General features: G+C 34.2%; 2 protein-coding genes across 2 annotated transcripts; both read left to right on the forward strand.

Moving 5' to 3' along the window:
• Positions 1-2,636: 2,636 nt before the first annotated feature.
• On the forward strand, positions 2,637-3,170 carry LOC141666201 (uncharacterized protein At4g02000-like). Its single transcript, XM_074472194.1, has one exon. The coding sequence runs from the start codon at positions 2,637-2,639 to the stop codon at positions 3,168-3,170; it is 534 nt and encodes a 177-aa protein (XP_074328295.1).
• Positions 3,171-4,257: 1,087 nt separating this feature from the next.
• LOC141666202 (uncharacterized) lies at positions 4,258-6,113 on the forward strand. The gene is made up of 4 exons (XM_074472195.1): positions 4,258-4,816; positions 5,093-5,359; positions 5,554-5,630; positions 5,742-6,113. The coding sequence occupies exons 1-4, from the start codon at positions 4,258-4,260 to the stop codon at positions 6,111-6,113; spliced, it is 1,275 nt and encodes a 424-aa protein (XP_074328296.1).
• The last annotated feature ends 6,965 nt before the right edge of the window (positions 6,114-13,078 follow it).

The raw sequence follows: 13,078 nt of genomic DNA on the forward strand, positions 1-13,078 counted from the left end.
TTTTATAATTAGTAGGATAATATTAATTAGAGTTTATTATTTTATTATAAGATATAAAGAATTCCGAACCTTAGATGGAATTGGGCTTATTTGGACTTGAATTATAAGCATATTCGGATTTTGTGGGCTGCATGCACACACAACACAGTTTGGGCCCTAACTTTAGTTTTAGACATCAGAATAGGGGATCTTACGGCCCATGCGAAGCTAACAGAATTATCTACAGTTTAGAAGTGATCTAACATCAAAAATCAAAATGGGACATCCCAGAATCAGGCCTGGAAGACAGCCTACAAATTTTACATTAATGTGCAATTTATTTTAGGAAATACATACTAGGTTTTACATAATGTGTATAGAGAATCAGAGTATAATTCAGTATAGAATAAAGTTATTCATATTTTTGAGAGAAGGGATAGAAGAAGATTGAGAGGGATATTGGAAGGAGTGAAGAGATTCATCCAGATTCCAGAGAATTTTTCAAGTTGTATTCTTTGTACTAAAATTCCTACACTCATGGTTTACAATTCAAATTTTTATCATGTTTGAGTAGCTAATCCTTTAATCCAAAAGTTGGGTAGTATTCATTGTCTTGTTGTGTTGTTTAGCTGTATGTTGATTCCTTATGATTTTTAATTTGTCACAGAGAGTTCAAGACAATTATAACAAATCAGGAGAGGAATTATAATTCTAGTAAATATTATCATAGTCACAATTTAAGTATTGGATCAGGAGATTAATATGTGGATTGTAAAACATATAAACCTTGGTTTATATTAGTTTATAATTATCCTTTATATGACCATGAGAGTCGCTTTCAGGGGATAATTGCATGCACTATAATCTACCTTAGGAGAGGATTTTATAAACATTAAAAGGATTATTTTTAATAAAATAAGTGGTACAAATTATATAGGCATTGAAGAAACCTTATTCTTGGATTATTATACTCATATATATTATATAATTTTTATTTTATTTATTAGATTAAATTAGTGAATAGTTAAAACACCCACAAAATTATTCCATACTCCTTCCGTGAGTACTTAGCTAAAAAAATATTAAAAGATAAAAAAGCATAAGACACTAGGATAGAAGAAAATGTACAATCTTACCAAATGTTACTTTTATTGATTAGTAATTAATTTTAACATTATCAGCAGGTAAAACATTTCGAGAATAATATTCGGATGAAGTTGTATCCGCTTGAATTCCTTCTCTATGAAGCCTGGTAGAAAATTTACATGAATATATCAAGTTTTACCTATATCGGATAGAAAATGTTCTTGGAACTCTTAAATGTGATTAGATGAATATGATAAATATCAAAAACAAATATTTTATCATCATAAAGCATTTGAAACAAGAAACAGTAAATACAGATTCAAAGAAAAATCTGCCTAAAGAATTTAATGCATAAAACTAGTAAATACTTGTGCGTGTAGATAAACACAAGGAAGAAGATTGTTGCTAATGGTGGAGCACCCATGTCCAGTAAATACATATCTTGTATATACAAGTCATAGACTATAATATGCCTCTAATATTATAAAATATAGAATGAAGTAGAACAGACCTAGTAGGAGAGTCACTATATTGGTTCAACTTATTTCCTGATTTAGTGCATGTACTCCACCCACTATTTGAAATTCATAACCACCTTGAGTGAACACGTCTTATCAAACTCCTACTAAAAAATAACAACAAACTTAAAAATTAAAACAAAAGATAATTATTATTTTTAAATGCAGTTATTTTAATTTTCAAAACATATAAGTCTATTAAATAAATTTTATAATTTACAAGAACATATATAAAATAAAAAATTATTCAATATAAAAATCTTGGATATTACAGAATAATTGGTCAACATAATAATAATAATAATAATAATAATAATAATAATAATAATGATGATAATAATAATAATAATAATAATAATAACAACAACAACAATAATAATAACAATATAAAGTATAAAATAATAATAATAATAATAATAATAATAATAATAATAATAATAATAATAATAATAATCTACCATAATTATATGTGGGGAAAATGATAAAAAAAATTGTGTTATGTTATGGGTGAACGAAATGTCATTTCAACTCAATATGAAAATGTAGGAAATTGATTTGTCTAGCAAACATGTTAAATAAAGTGTGGTTTCAACCAAATATGTCACATCAATTAATGACTAATCCATGAAACTATTTATAATCTTGCATCTGGAAAATGATTGTCTTTCAAAGTGCATTTAGAAGCATACTAATGAAATTAATACAGTAGAGCTAAGCTGTACATGCGGAATGCATACATAAGATGTGGTGTGTGCCGATAACATACCAATTAAAAACAATCTCCGAGCTTATGATTTTTCTCTCCAATGTCTATGTGAGAGCTTATGATTTTTTTCTCTCCATTTCTTATACAAAGTGTGAGAGGCGTGTAGTGCAATGGCAACGGTGAACAACATTGATGTTCTAATGGCTCATTTGGATATATCAAATGAAGAAGAGGAGGAGCTGTTACCGGATGTGGAGGGTGAGGAAGCTGTAAACAGATTTGAGTTGTGTTTAGTTAGGAGATTTTTAACAGAAAAGAATCTGAATATCTGAGCTATGAAATCCAAGATGGCTGACATATGGAAGCCAAAATTGGGGATTAATATTAAGGTATTAACACCAGGTCTTTTTCTCTTTCAATTTTACCACAAGGATGATATGAAATGGATGATGAACAACGGTCCATGGTCTTTTGATAATGCAATTCTAGTAACTAATACCATTCCTGCTAGAGGGGATCTTACAAAAGTGCCACTCAATGAAGTTGAATTTTGGATTCAAATTTATGATTTACCTAGTGGTTACATGGCGGAATCCGTGGGTAAACAATTAGGCAACTTCTTTGGTTCCTTTGTATCTTATGATTTGAGCAACAATACAAGCAATTGGCATGAATACATGAGAATTAAGATAAAGGTAGATGTACATGTACCACTGAAAATAAATAAGAAACTTTACAAAAAAGATAAGTCTGATTTTATGGTAAACTATAAGTATGAAAAGCTGGCCGACTTCTGCTTCGTCTGTGGATTATTAACACATACTGAACATTTTTGTAAGAAGAAGATCAGTGGTGAAGTGGATGACAGTAGCTGGGAATGAGGGCCGTGGCTGCGTGCGCCACCACGGAGGCAACTCAGGGAAGGAGCACATGGTTGTGTGACGAACGGGATGAAAGTTGGGGAGAAAAAAAAAGGAATGGATAATTTTCAGGATTTAAAAATCAAATGCCGGCTAAAAATGCGGGTTGGCAGCAACAGAAAGAGATCAGTGAATTTGTTTTGAAAGAGAATGTTACGGAGTCTGTCAATCAAGGAGTGAAATGTGCTTTTGGATTGGAGGGAAACACATTTTTAAAAAATATTTTTGGGCCTACTGATGAGGAACTAGATGGGATGGACCTAGAAGAAAAGAAACGTAAGAGGACTGGGCTGAATACAAGGTTAGAGGTCGTGGGGGATACCTTCAAATCCCAAACAGAATTTTGGCTTCCTCCTATTATTTTGGCTAAGATTGCAAAGCAAGCTAGCCTGGCCCAATGAATTGCTTAGGGTGGAACTGTCGAGGGTTGGGGAACTCTCGTACAGTTCAAGCTTTAAATGATCTTATTAGAGATCGTAACCCTGATGCATTGTTTTTAAGTGAAACTATCTCAGTAGCTACTACGATTCAGAAACTTCGAATAAAGTTTGGCTATGCACAGTGCTTTTCAGTTGATAAAGTGGGAAGGAATGGTGGCCTTGCAGTTTTTTAGCGTAGGCATGTTGATTGTGTGATCTCTGGTTACTCAATAAACCACATTGATCTAACTTTTAATGAAAACAATATCGCGAGTTGTAGATTAACTCTATACTAAGGTTTTCCTGAACGAGCAAAAAGAAAAGATGCTTGGGAGATGATCTGCAGACTGTCAAAGATCTCGAATTTGCCCTGGTGTATAATGGGCGACATCAATGACCTATGATATAGTGCAGATAAGAAAGGAATTAACCCTCACCCTGGTTATCTGATGGACGGTTTTAGGAGGAGTTTGGAGGATAGTATGCTAATAGAGATTGAGTTGTCTGGTTGTCGGTTTACATGAGAGCAAGGAAGAGGAACGTCTAGCTGGGTACAAGAAAGGTTGGACAAGGCTTTTGCTACTAAAGAGTGGTTGCTTAAATTTCCGTTGTGTAAACTCAAACTGTATATGGCTCTTGTATCAGATCATGAGCCTATTCACCTTGAGCTTTGGGAGGTTGCAGTGCCTAGAAGAGTTTTCAGATTCAAGTTTGAGAACACTTGGCTTAAAGAGCCAAGTTTTATACAAGATGTCAGGAACCATTGGGTGAATACTAATCCCTCGAGTTTATTGCCTAAGCTGATCTCGGTTTCCAGGTACAAGAAAAAGTGGGGGAGGGATTTTTTTAATAAGTTTAAGGAGAAAGTCAAAAAACAAAAAAATATTCTTGAGGATTTGAAAAATATAAATGATGACATTAGTTTGAAACGGTACTTGATTGGGAAGAACAAATTGAATGATATATTGTCGCATGATGAGCTATATTGGAAGCAAAGGGCTAAACTATTCTGGTTAAAAGAAGGGAATGATAATACGAAATTTTTCCATGCTCATGCATCAACGAGAAGACAGAACAATCATGTTAATTTTTTGATGAAAGATGGTGGGGTCAGAGTGGAGAAGGATGAAGACATGCGTACTATAGTGCTTGATTATTTTAGGGACATCTTTTCTGAATCTAGTACTGGTAGTTCAGAGATCAGTGTGTCAAGTCCTCGGTTAGTTTCACACAATCAAAATTAGATGTTGATTGAAGTTATGTCAGTTGAGGAATTCACCGAGGCTATTCATCAGATGCACCTAGATAAAGCTAGTGGTCCTGACAGTTTGAACCCTTCCTTCTATCAAAACTTTTAGAAATTAGTTAGTAATGATGTGTTTCAGTGCTGCAGAAATTGGTTTAATGGCAACTTGTCTTTAGCTGGTTTTAATCACACTAATGTGGTTCTAATTCTTTAAAAAGAACAAGCCTGTCATATGAAAGACCTTCAACAAATAGCACTTTGCAATGTCATATATAAGATTGTTGCGAAAGTTTTGGCAAATAGACTTAAAAGAATATTACCAGATCTTATTTCTGAAAAACAATCAGCATTTATGCCTAACCGGAATATTACAGATAATGTGTTGTTTGCTTTCGAAGTCGTGCAACATATGCGAAGAGGGAGAGGTGGCAGGGAAGGTGAAGTTGCACTCAAGCTTGACATTAGTAAGGCTTATGATAAGGCAAGTTGGAGGTATTTAAAGAAACGAATGCAAACTCTTGGTTTTTGTAATGAATGGATTGGATAGATAATGTGGTGTGTCACTACAGTGTCTTATAATATTTGTTTTAATGGTTCAACTATTGGTCTTATAAACCCTAATGGAGGCCCCGTCAGGGAGATCATCTCTCACCATATCTATTCCTATTTTGTATTGAAGGGTTATCAAATCTTCTTGATATTGCAGAAGTGGAGGGTCGAATAAATGGGTGTAAAGTTGGAGCAACAGCTCCGGAGGTCTCTCATTTATTATTTGCTGACGACTTTTTCCTTTTCTTCAAAGCATCGCTGGAGGAAAGATCTTGTGTTAAAAATATTCTAAGGAGCTATGCTGGTATGTCATGACAGGAAATCAATTATCAGAAGTCAGGTATAATGTTTAGCTCTAATGTTCGTATGGGCAAGCAAAACCAGATAACTGCCATATTGGGTGTGCATAATGATATCGCTAACAACCATTATCTAGGTCTCCCATCCCTAGTTAGGAGGTCTAAGATGAGAGTATTTGGGTATGTAAAGGACAGAGTAGCCAAACGTATCCAAGGGTGGAGGGCTAAACCGATTTCAAGAGCTGGCAAGTCTATTCTTATAAAGAATGTGACACAGACGATTCCGGCATATTGCATGTCTTGCTTCTTCCTTCCAAAATCGTTATCTCAAGAGATTGAGAGGTTATTTAATGGTTATTGGTGGAATTCAGGGTCTCGTGTTAGGGGATGAGCATGTTGAAGAGTAGATGTGAGATGGGTTTCAAGAGTTTATATGGCTTCAATGTTGCGATATTAGGAAATCACATATGGAAGTGTATTGAGCAACCAAACATACTTGTTTCTCGCATTTTGAAAGCAAGGTATTTTCCTGAGGATCATGTTTTGAATGCCAGCAAAGGGGATGGTTCCAGTTTTATTTGGCAAGGTCTACGGTAAGTGAAGGAACTATTAAACAAAGGTTAGAGATGGGTTGTGGGTGATGGCTGTAGTATTATAGCAGTTAGAGATCCGTGGTTGGCCAATAAAGTAGATGTTAAAGTGGAGGCTAATTTTAATTATGCAAACAAAATGGAACTGGTTAACTCTTTGTTCTATCCAGGTACCAAAAGGTGGGACTCAGATAAAGTGCATGACTTATTCACTAATGATGATGCAAGAGGTATTCCGACAACCTTTATGCCACAACGACTAGTTGAAGATAGAATAGTATGGTCCATGTCGACTGATGGCTTTTATAATGTTAAGACTGGATATCACTTTTGGCATGATCATTATATTGGTGAATCTCTATGTACTCGATCTGGTTGATGGAATTAATTATGGAGATTATCAGTACCCCATAAGATGAAGATTTTTCTATGGCGTTTCTTCAGGAACAACATACTAGTGAGAAATCATCTCAGGCATAAAGGAGTTCCAATTACTATTATTTATCCCATGTGCAACGTTGATGTGGAACACATACTTCATGTCTTTTTTAATAACAATTTTGCAAAGCAGTGTTGGCAAGTTGCAGGTCTTTCTTTTTATATGTCTCAAGTCTATTCATACCCTGAGTGGCTGTTGAACAAACTCAAGTATTTAACCTAGGAAGAATGCATTAAGATAGCAACAGTTTTGTGGGGAATTTGGTTTTGGCGTAACAAAAAGGTTTGGGATGACAAGGCTATATCTATAAAATTAGCTATGGATTTGAGTTTTACTCATGTTCTTGAATGGAGGAAGGCATGAAAGACTACGAAGGCCTCGAATCTAAGAAGCAGTTCAACTAATGACAGAGCCGCAAAGATTTGGAGTCCCCCTCCTCATGGTGTACCTAAAGTTAATGTTGATGCCTCAGTTTTCCCCCAAGCTGATAAGTTCTCTGTTGGGATGGTTATGCGAAATCACGATGGTATGTTTACTGGAGCAAAGGTCCTTGCATTGGCTCACCCTGCGACTGTATTTGAAGCAGAGAGTATAGGAGTTAGGGAAGCTTTATCGTGGATTATGCAACGAGGGGATGCTAATGTCCTAATAGAATCAGAGTCTCTTTATACGGTGAGAGCTTAACATCAATAGAAGAAGTACTTACTAGAGGTTGGCCACGTGGTTAATGAATGTGTTATACTTCTGTAATCCATGCCTGGCACATTGGTTACTCATATTCATAAGCAAGTGAACAAGGTAGCTCATATTTGTTCTTTGTTCAATTAATTGCTCCCATGTATTTACGTCTCCTCCTACACATTTGTTGGTGACTTTTTCGAATGATTTTTCTAATGAATGAGAATCATATTTAGCTTCAAAAAAAAAGATATGGCACGAACGCTGTGTATATTTACCATTTGAGCTTTCAAATTATAAAATTATGAGTAGTAAAAAAAGGTAAATAAGAATAACCCAACTGTGGAGAATTATTGGTGACTTGTAATGTTGAGGAATGGGAAGATAAAAGATGAGAAATCATCTAGACAGAGGTTATTCCATATATGACAAAAAGATGTAAATGGGATGAGGTTTATGGGAGAGATGAATAGAGATGAGTACACAATAACATAAAATAATTGTATATATCAATTATTTCTTACTATAAGTGACAATATATTTAATAATTATACATATTTTAATTATTATAAAAATATTGTTGTTTGTCATCAAATTCGATATTTTTCTTTAAAACCTATCAATGACATATGATCAAATAATTGGCAACATATATCATATGTCACATTGGTACCATTATTTAGATGCACTATAATAATTTACTAATTAAATATTAAAAAATGTCAACTAAAAAATGTATGGATTAAGCATGCATATATGTCATAACCATTAGTTTCTCTTATTAAATAACTTGTATATACTAATGTCATACAGATCACCTATGCAGCATCATATACCTATCTTTCTAGACCAATGCTCTGTAGATGGAATAAAGCACGGTACGAATCTTGCTGAATTATTACAGAACACAAGTTTAATCATTTGGGACGAATCACCTATGCAACATCGGCATGGTATTGAGAGTGTTGATAAATTTTTAAGAGATATTATTGCTCCTATTGATCCCGGTAGATCATTAAGGCCATTTGGTGGAATAACTGTTATATTTGGTGGAGATTATCGCCAAACACTACCCATTATCCCAAAAGCTTCTCGAGGAGAGACATTTATATCAACACAGAATCGATCAAAGCTGTGGGATTGCTGTAAAGTCTTCATCTTACGTTAGAACATGAGACTTTATTCGGGAAATTCAGATCAGCGCAACAAGATAATTGCTGAATTTGCTAAATGGCAGCTTGCCATTGGCGATGGCAAGGTCCATAGCATTACTGAGAACCATGGAGATGATGGTTTGATAGATTTTGAAATTCCAGAGCAGTTTATTGTTCGTGGAACAGATAATCCAATTCAGTCTTTATTTGACATAACCTATCCAGATTTTCTATCGAACATGTCTTCTTACGATTATCTTAGATCCAGAGCAATCCTTACTCCTACAAATAGTCTGGTGGATAATATAAATGACTTTTTGATTGAGAAATCTCCAGGTAAAACTCATAAATATTTCAATTAGGATTCTATAGATGACAATGGAGGGGAGGATAATGATTTTGATACTGCCTTTCCAGTAGAATACTTGAATTTAATTAACATGTCATGTTTGCCAAAGCATGAGTTATAGATTAAGGTTGGTTGTACTGTGATGTTAATGCGGAATTTGAATCAGATTCTTGGTTTATGTAACGGTACATGAATGATAGTCACGGCATGCAAAAAAAATTCTATAGAATGTGAGATTCTTTGTGGTTCCAATGTTGGATCAAAATACCTTATACCAAGAATTGGCATGGTTCCGACTGACAACAAATGGCCATTTGAATTTAAAAGAACTCAGTTTCCCTTGCAACTCTATCTTTCCATGATCATTAACAAAAGCCAAGGAAAGTCCCTCGATACTGTTGGATTGTATTTACAGAGATCAGTGTTCTCGCATTGTCAACTTTATGTAGTTGTTTCAAGATTAACTTAACCCAAAGGACTTCATATTCTGATATTAGATGATGTTCGATGTTATTCAAACATTACGGCTAATGTTGTATATGAGGAAGTATTCTGTAATTTGCCAAAGATTGACGATATCTAATTTTATTTTAAAAAAACTTTGGGTTTTCCTTCTCTATACGAATATTTGTCCACAAAATTAATGTTTGATTTTACCTAATATAATCCATGTCCATATCTGTTACTAATAATAACTTTGATGTGTATGAAGTTACCTAATCAGATGTAATTCCTTCTATCATGATGTTTCCATTTTGAAGTTGACGTCAATATCAACTTTTATTTGTTTGAAGTTACCTAAACAGATGTAATTCCTTCCATTACGATATTTCCATTTTAAAGTTGACGTCAATAATAACTTTTATTTGTATGAAGTTACCTAAGCAGATGTAATTCCTTACATCTTGCTGTTGCCATTTTGAACTTATCCATATATGGAATAATGGAAATTAGATATGTATTATACAGTGTCTTCTCTTTTATCAAGAAGATTTGAATATATCCATTTTTCCAGTTATAACGAACTTTCATTGGTCATCATGATCAATATTATCATTTGTGTATTTATATAACATCATTATTCGAATTTATTTTTGTAAATATTAAGATATATAATACATAAGTAGTTGTTAGTTGTTGGCAATCTTTCTAATTGTAACAAAAATCAAACATTAAACTTATTGCAGTTTATAATCTTTGTGTTCATACACGTTCATATTCCCTCCATTACTCATAATCAACATATATAAAACCATAATGTATTGAACACTTAATCCGTCAATATCGCACTATCAAAAACAATAACTGAGGGTGAGTATGACATTATTGTTTGAATTTAATTTTGTGATATTAATTCTGGGTGTATGAGTAGTACAAATTACATGTCACAATTGATATAAAATACAAAGATGACTTACATATCATCTCCGATGTCATTGCTGTATAGGAAATAATTTCAGTTGTCTATCATCTCTTTATCATATAACAAGTGACTGGCAGGTTAAAGTACGTGTGAATAGAGTTTGGCGTACCTTTGGCAATATGGAAAATAGTACAGAAGGATTAAATTTGATTCTTCTAGACAAAAATGTAAGATCGAAATTTATGAAAATATAGTGATTGAAAAGCTGATTATTTACACATTTTAGTCTTTATTGTGACCATCTTACAACAGCAGAGGAAATAGAAGTATTTGCATCTCGCCATGCAAAATCCCATTTAGACTTTCGAAAATGCTCAACATCAGCATTGTAATAAGAAGGAATTACATTGAAATGTGAAGAAGAACCAACATTGGACTTCTTAGATGCATCAATAGAAGTCTTGAGCTGAGCTGTGTCAAAATCAACATGATCACTATCATTATCAGAATCATAACTCGATAAACCCTCAGAAGAATGGGCAGAGCTAGGCAGGATTGCTTTGCCTTTATGAGGATCTTTAGCAATAGGTTTCTATTCCTGATGAGATCCTGAAATATAAAATAAGGTAACACCTAAATCTCTCTTTTATTTTCAAGTGATCTCATCACTTCTCACACAATATACTACTTTTGAGAGTAATAAGTTTCTCTCATAAGAAAATTTATAAGTAAAGAAACACTTATAAAATTCTTTTCTTAAAACTACCTCTCCTTTTGCCAGTACAGGAGACTGCCACTCAAAATTTAATTTTCTCTCATAGTATCTTTACACAGTCTCATAAAAAAGCACAATCACACATTTTGTAAAGAAATAAGAGATGGCTGAGAGGAGTAGTATGCTTGTCATATAAATAGGGGTAACCTCAAGCACGAGACTATTTATAATCATACAAACATGAAGAACAACATAAGAAAATAAGCAATACCTGAAAGTGATTCCTCAAGTGGAAGTGATGATAGTGGAGGAACAAACAACACATCAGGATGCTTGAGCAAGCTAGTCAGTAGCAAGAAATCATCAGTAGTAGCTGCTTTGGTGGAAGGTTGAGCAACATCAGGATTTGTTGTAGCATTAGGATTTGATTTGTCAGGAGAATGAAATAGGTCAGCATCAGTACTTTGAACAGATGGGTCTTGTGTTCCCTGAGGAACATGAGCTGCTTCAGCAAGTATTAGTGAAGGATCTTGTGAACTCTCCTCAAACATAAGATTATTAATAACTACATCCACCTTTGACAATACATCCTGATTAGCCTTCTTTTCTTACAACAGTTTTTCAAAATCAACAAGAAGATCATTTTTAACAAAATCAATAATTATTTGTGCAGCCGCTTCGTCTGCATCTTCCCTTTGAGAAGATGGTTCTTGTGTGACCGGATGTGTCTCAGTTGTTAAATCCCGTTGAGACTTCGGATCTTGTGGACTGACATCCATTGTAGAGGAGTGAGCCTTTTTCTTCTTTCTGATGTAACTAACCACATGTGATCAGAGCACTAGCATTAGTAATTGGCTCCTTGGTTCTAGTTGTGTCAACAGTGTCATCAGGAATTGCAACTGTTGATTTCTCTATCTTCATCCTTGGTCGTATGGGCATCTGATCATCACATTTAGAATCATCTTGCATGATCAACCTTCTTTTTCAAAGTGGAAAACATTCTTCTTTCTTCTCACTCTCACTCAATGAGGCTTGTTGAGCTCTCAGTTCAGAGTGATCAGATTTATTAACTAGCCTTTTCTTTGGTACAACTGATGCCTTTTGGGAGACACCAGAGGAGGCTAATTTATGCGCTTGATTGGAGTTTTGTTTAGGAGAAGGAATGCTTGGGTTATAAACAAGATGTGTAGTGTCTTGTTCCACAACATCAGAAAATATTACAGAGGTTCCAGCATCAGGATTTGCAGGCACTTGTGAAGGAGTAAGTCAATTTCTCAACAGAAATTGCCTGACCTCTTTAGGCAGTAAAGGAGGTCCTGAAAACTTATTCTTTTCATCTCTTTTAATATGATCAATGATAGCCTTCTCAGAAATTTGAAATACAGGAAGCAATTCATCAATAGCAAATTCAGCATTAGGGCATAGAAAATTAAAAATCAGTTGAAGAAATCTGGTATACCCTATTACTCATGATATATCTGTTCTGCTAGCCATTATGAATTGAAGAATGGTATAACCATAGTCAAAATTACCAGAGTAGAGAAGAGAGTACCCAATTTTCAGAGAAGTAGACGGAAGAGCATCAAAATTTGTTGTCTTATTCAAGAAACATCTGCTGATCTAGTCAAAGAAGAAGTTCCATCCTCTCTTTAATTTTATCCTTGTCAATTTTTCAATTGTTGTGATGTCACCTTTATATTTCAGAGTTCTGAGCATATCAAACAGTTGCTCAGTTGCATAATTATCAGGAGCACCATCACAAGCAGGCAATCTCAGTGCTTGAACCAGAACATCAGCATCAACCTCGTACCTGCGTCCCTTATATTCAAAAGAGATGTTAGGTCACACACACTGTAGAAGGGGGTTGAATACAGTGTATAATACAATCAAATCAAACTTTAGTATATTAAGTAACAGAAAACAAGCTTTATTGAAACAATAAACTCTGTTACAATAAGGAACTGTTACCTCTCAGTGATGAACAAAATATCACGAGAGCTGCTAGGGTTACAATGAATAATATTCTCGATAATGATAACACTTATAGTGTAAACCCTATGTCTGTGTT

The sequence above is a fragment of the Apium graveolens genome, chromosome 6 (assembly GCF_009905375.1).
Source record: "Apium graveolens cultivar Ventura chromosome 6, ASM990537v1, whole genome shotgun sequence".
Classification (NCBI taxonomy): domain Eukaryota; kingdom Viridiplantae; phylum Streptophyta; class Magnoliopsida; order Apiales; family Apiaceae; genus Apium; species Apium graveolens.

Coding starts and splice junctions, on each gene's coding strand:
- LOC141666201 (XM_074472194.1), top strand. CDS start 2,637: ATGGCTGACATATGGAAGCCAAAATTGGGGATTAATATTAAGGTATTA.
- LOC141666202 (XM_074472195.1), top strand. CDS start 4,258: ATGGCTCTTGTATCAGATCATGAGCCTATTCACCTTGAGCTTTGGGAG. Junction 5,360..5,553: donor TAAGGCTTATGATAAGGCAA/GTTGGAGGTATT, acceptor TTTGTATTGAAG/GGTTATCAAATCTTCTTGAT. Junction 5,631..5,741: donor TTGGAGCAACAGCTCCGGAG/GTCTCTCATTTA, acceptor ATGTCATGACAG/GAAATCAATTATCAGAAGTC.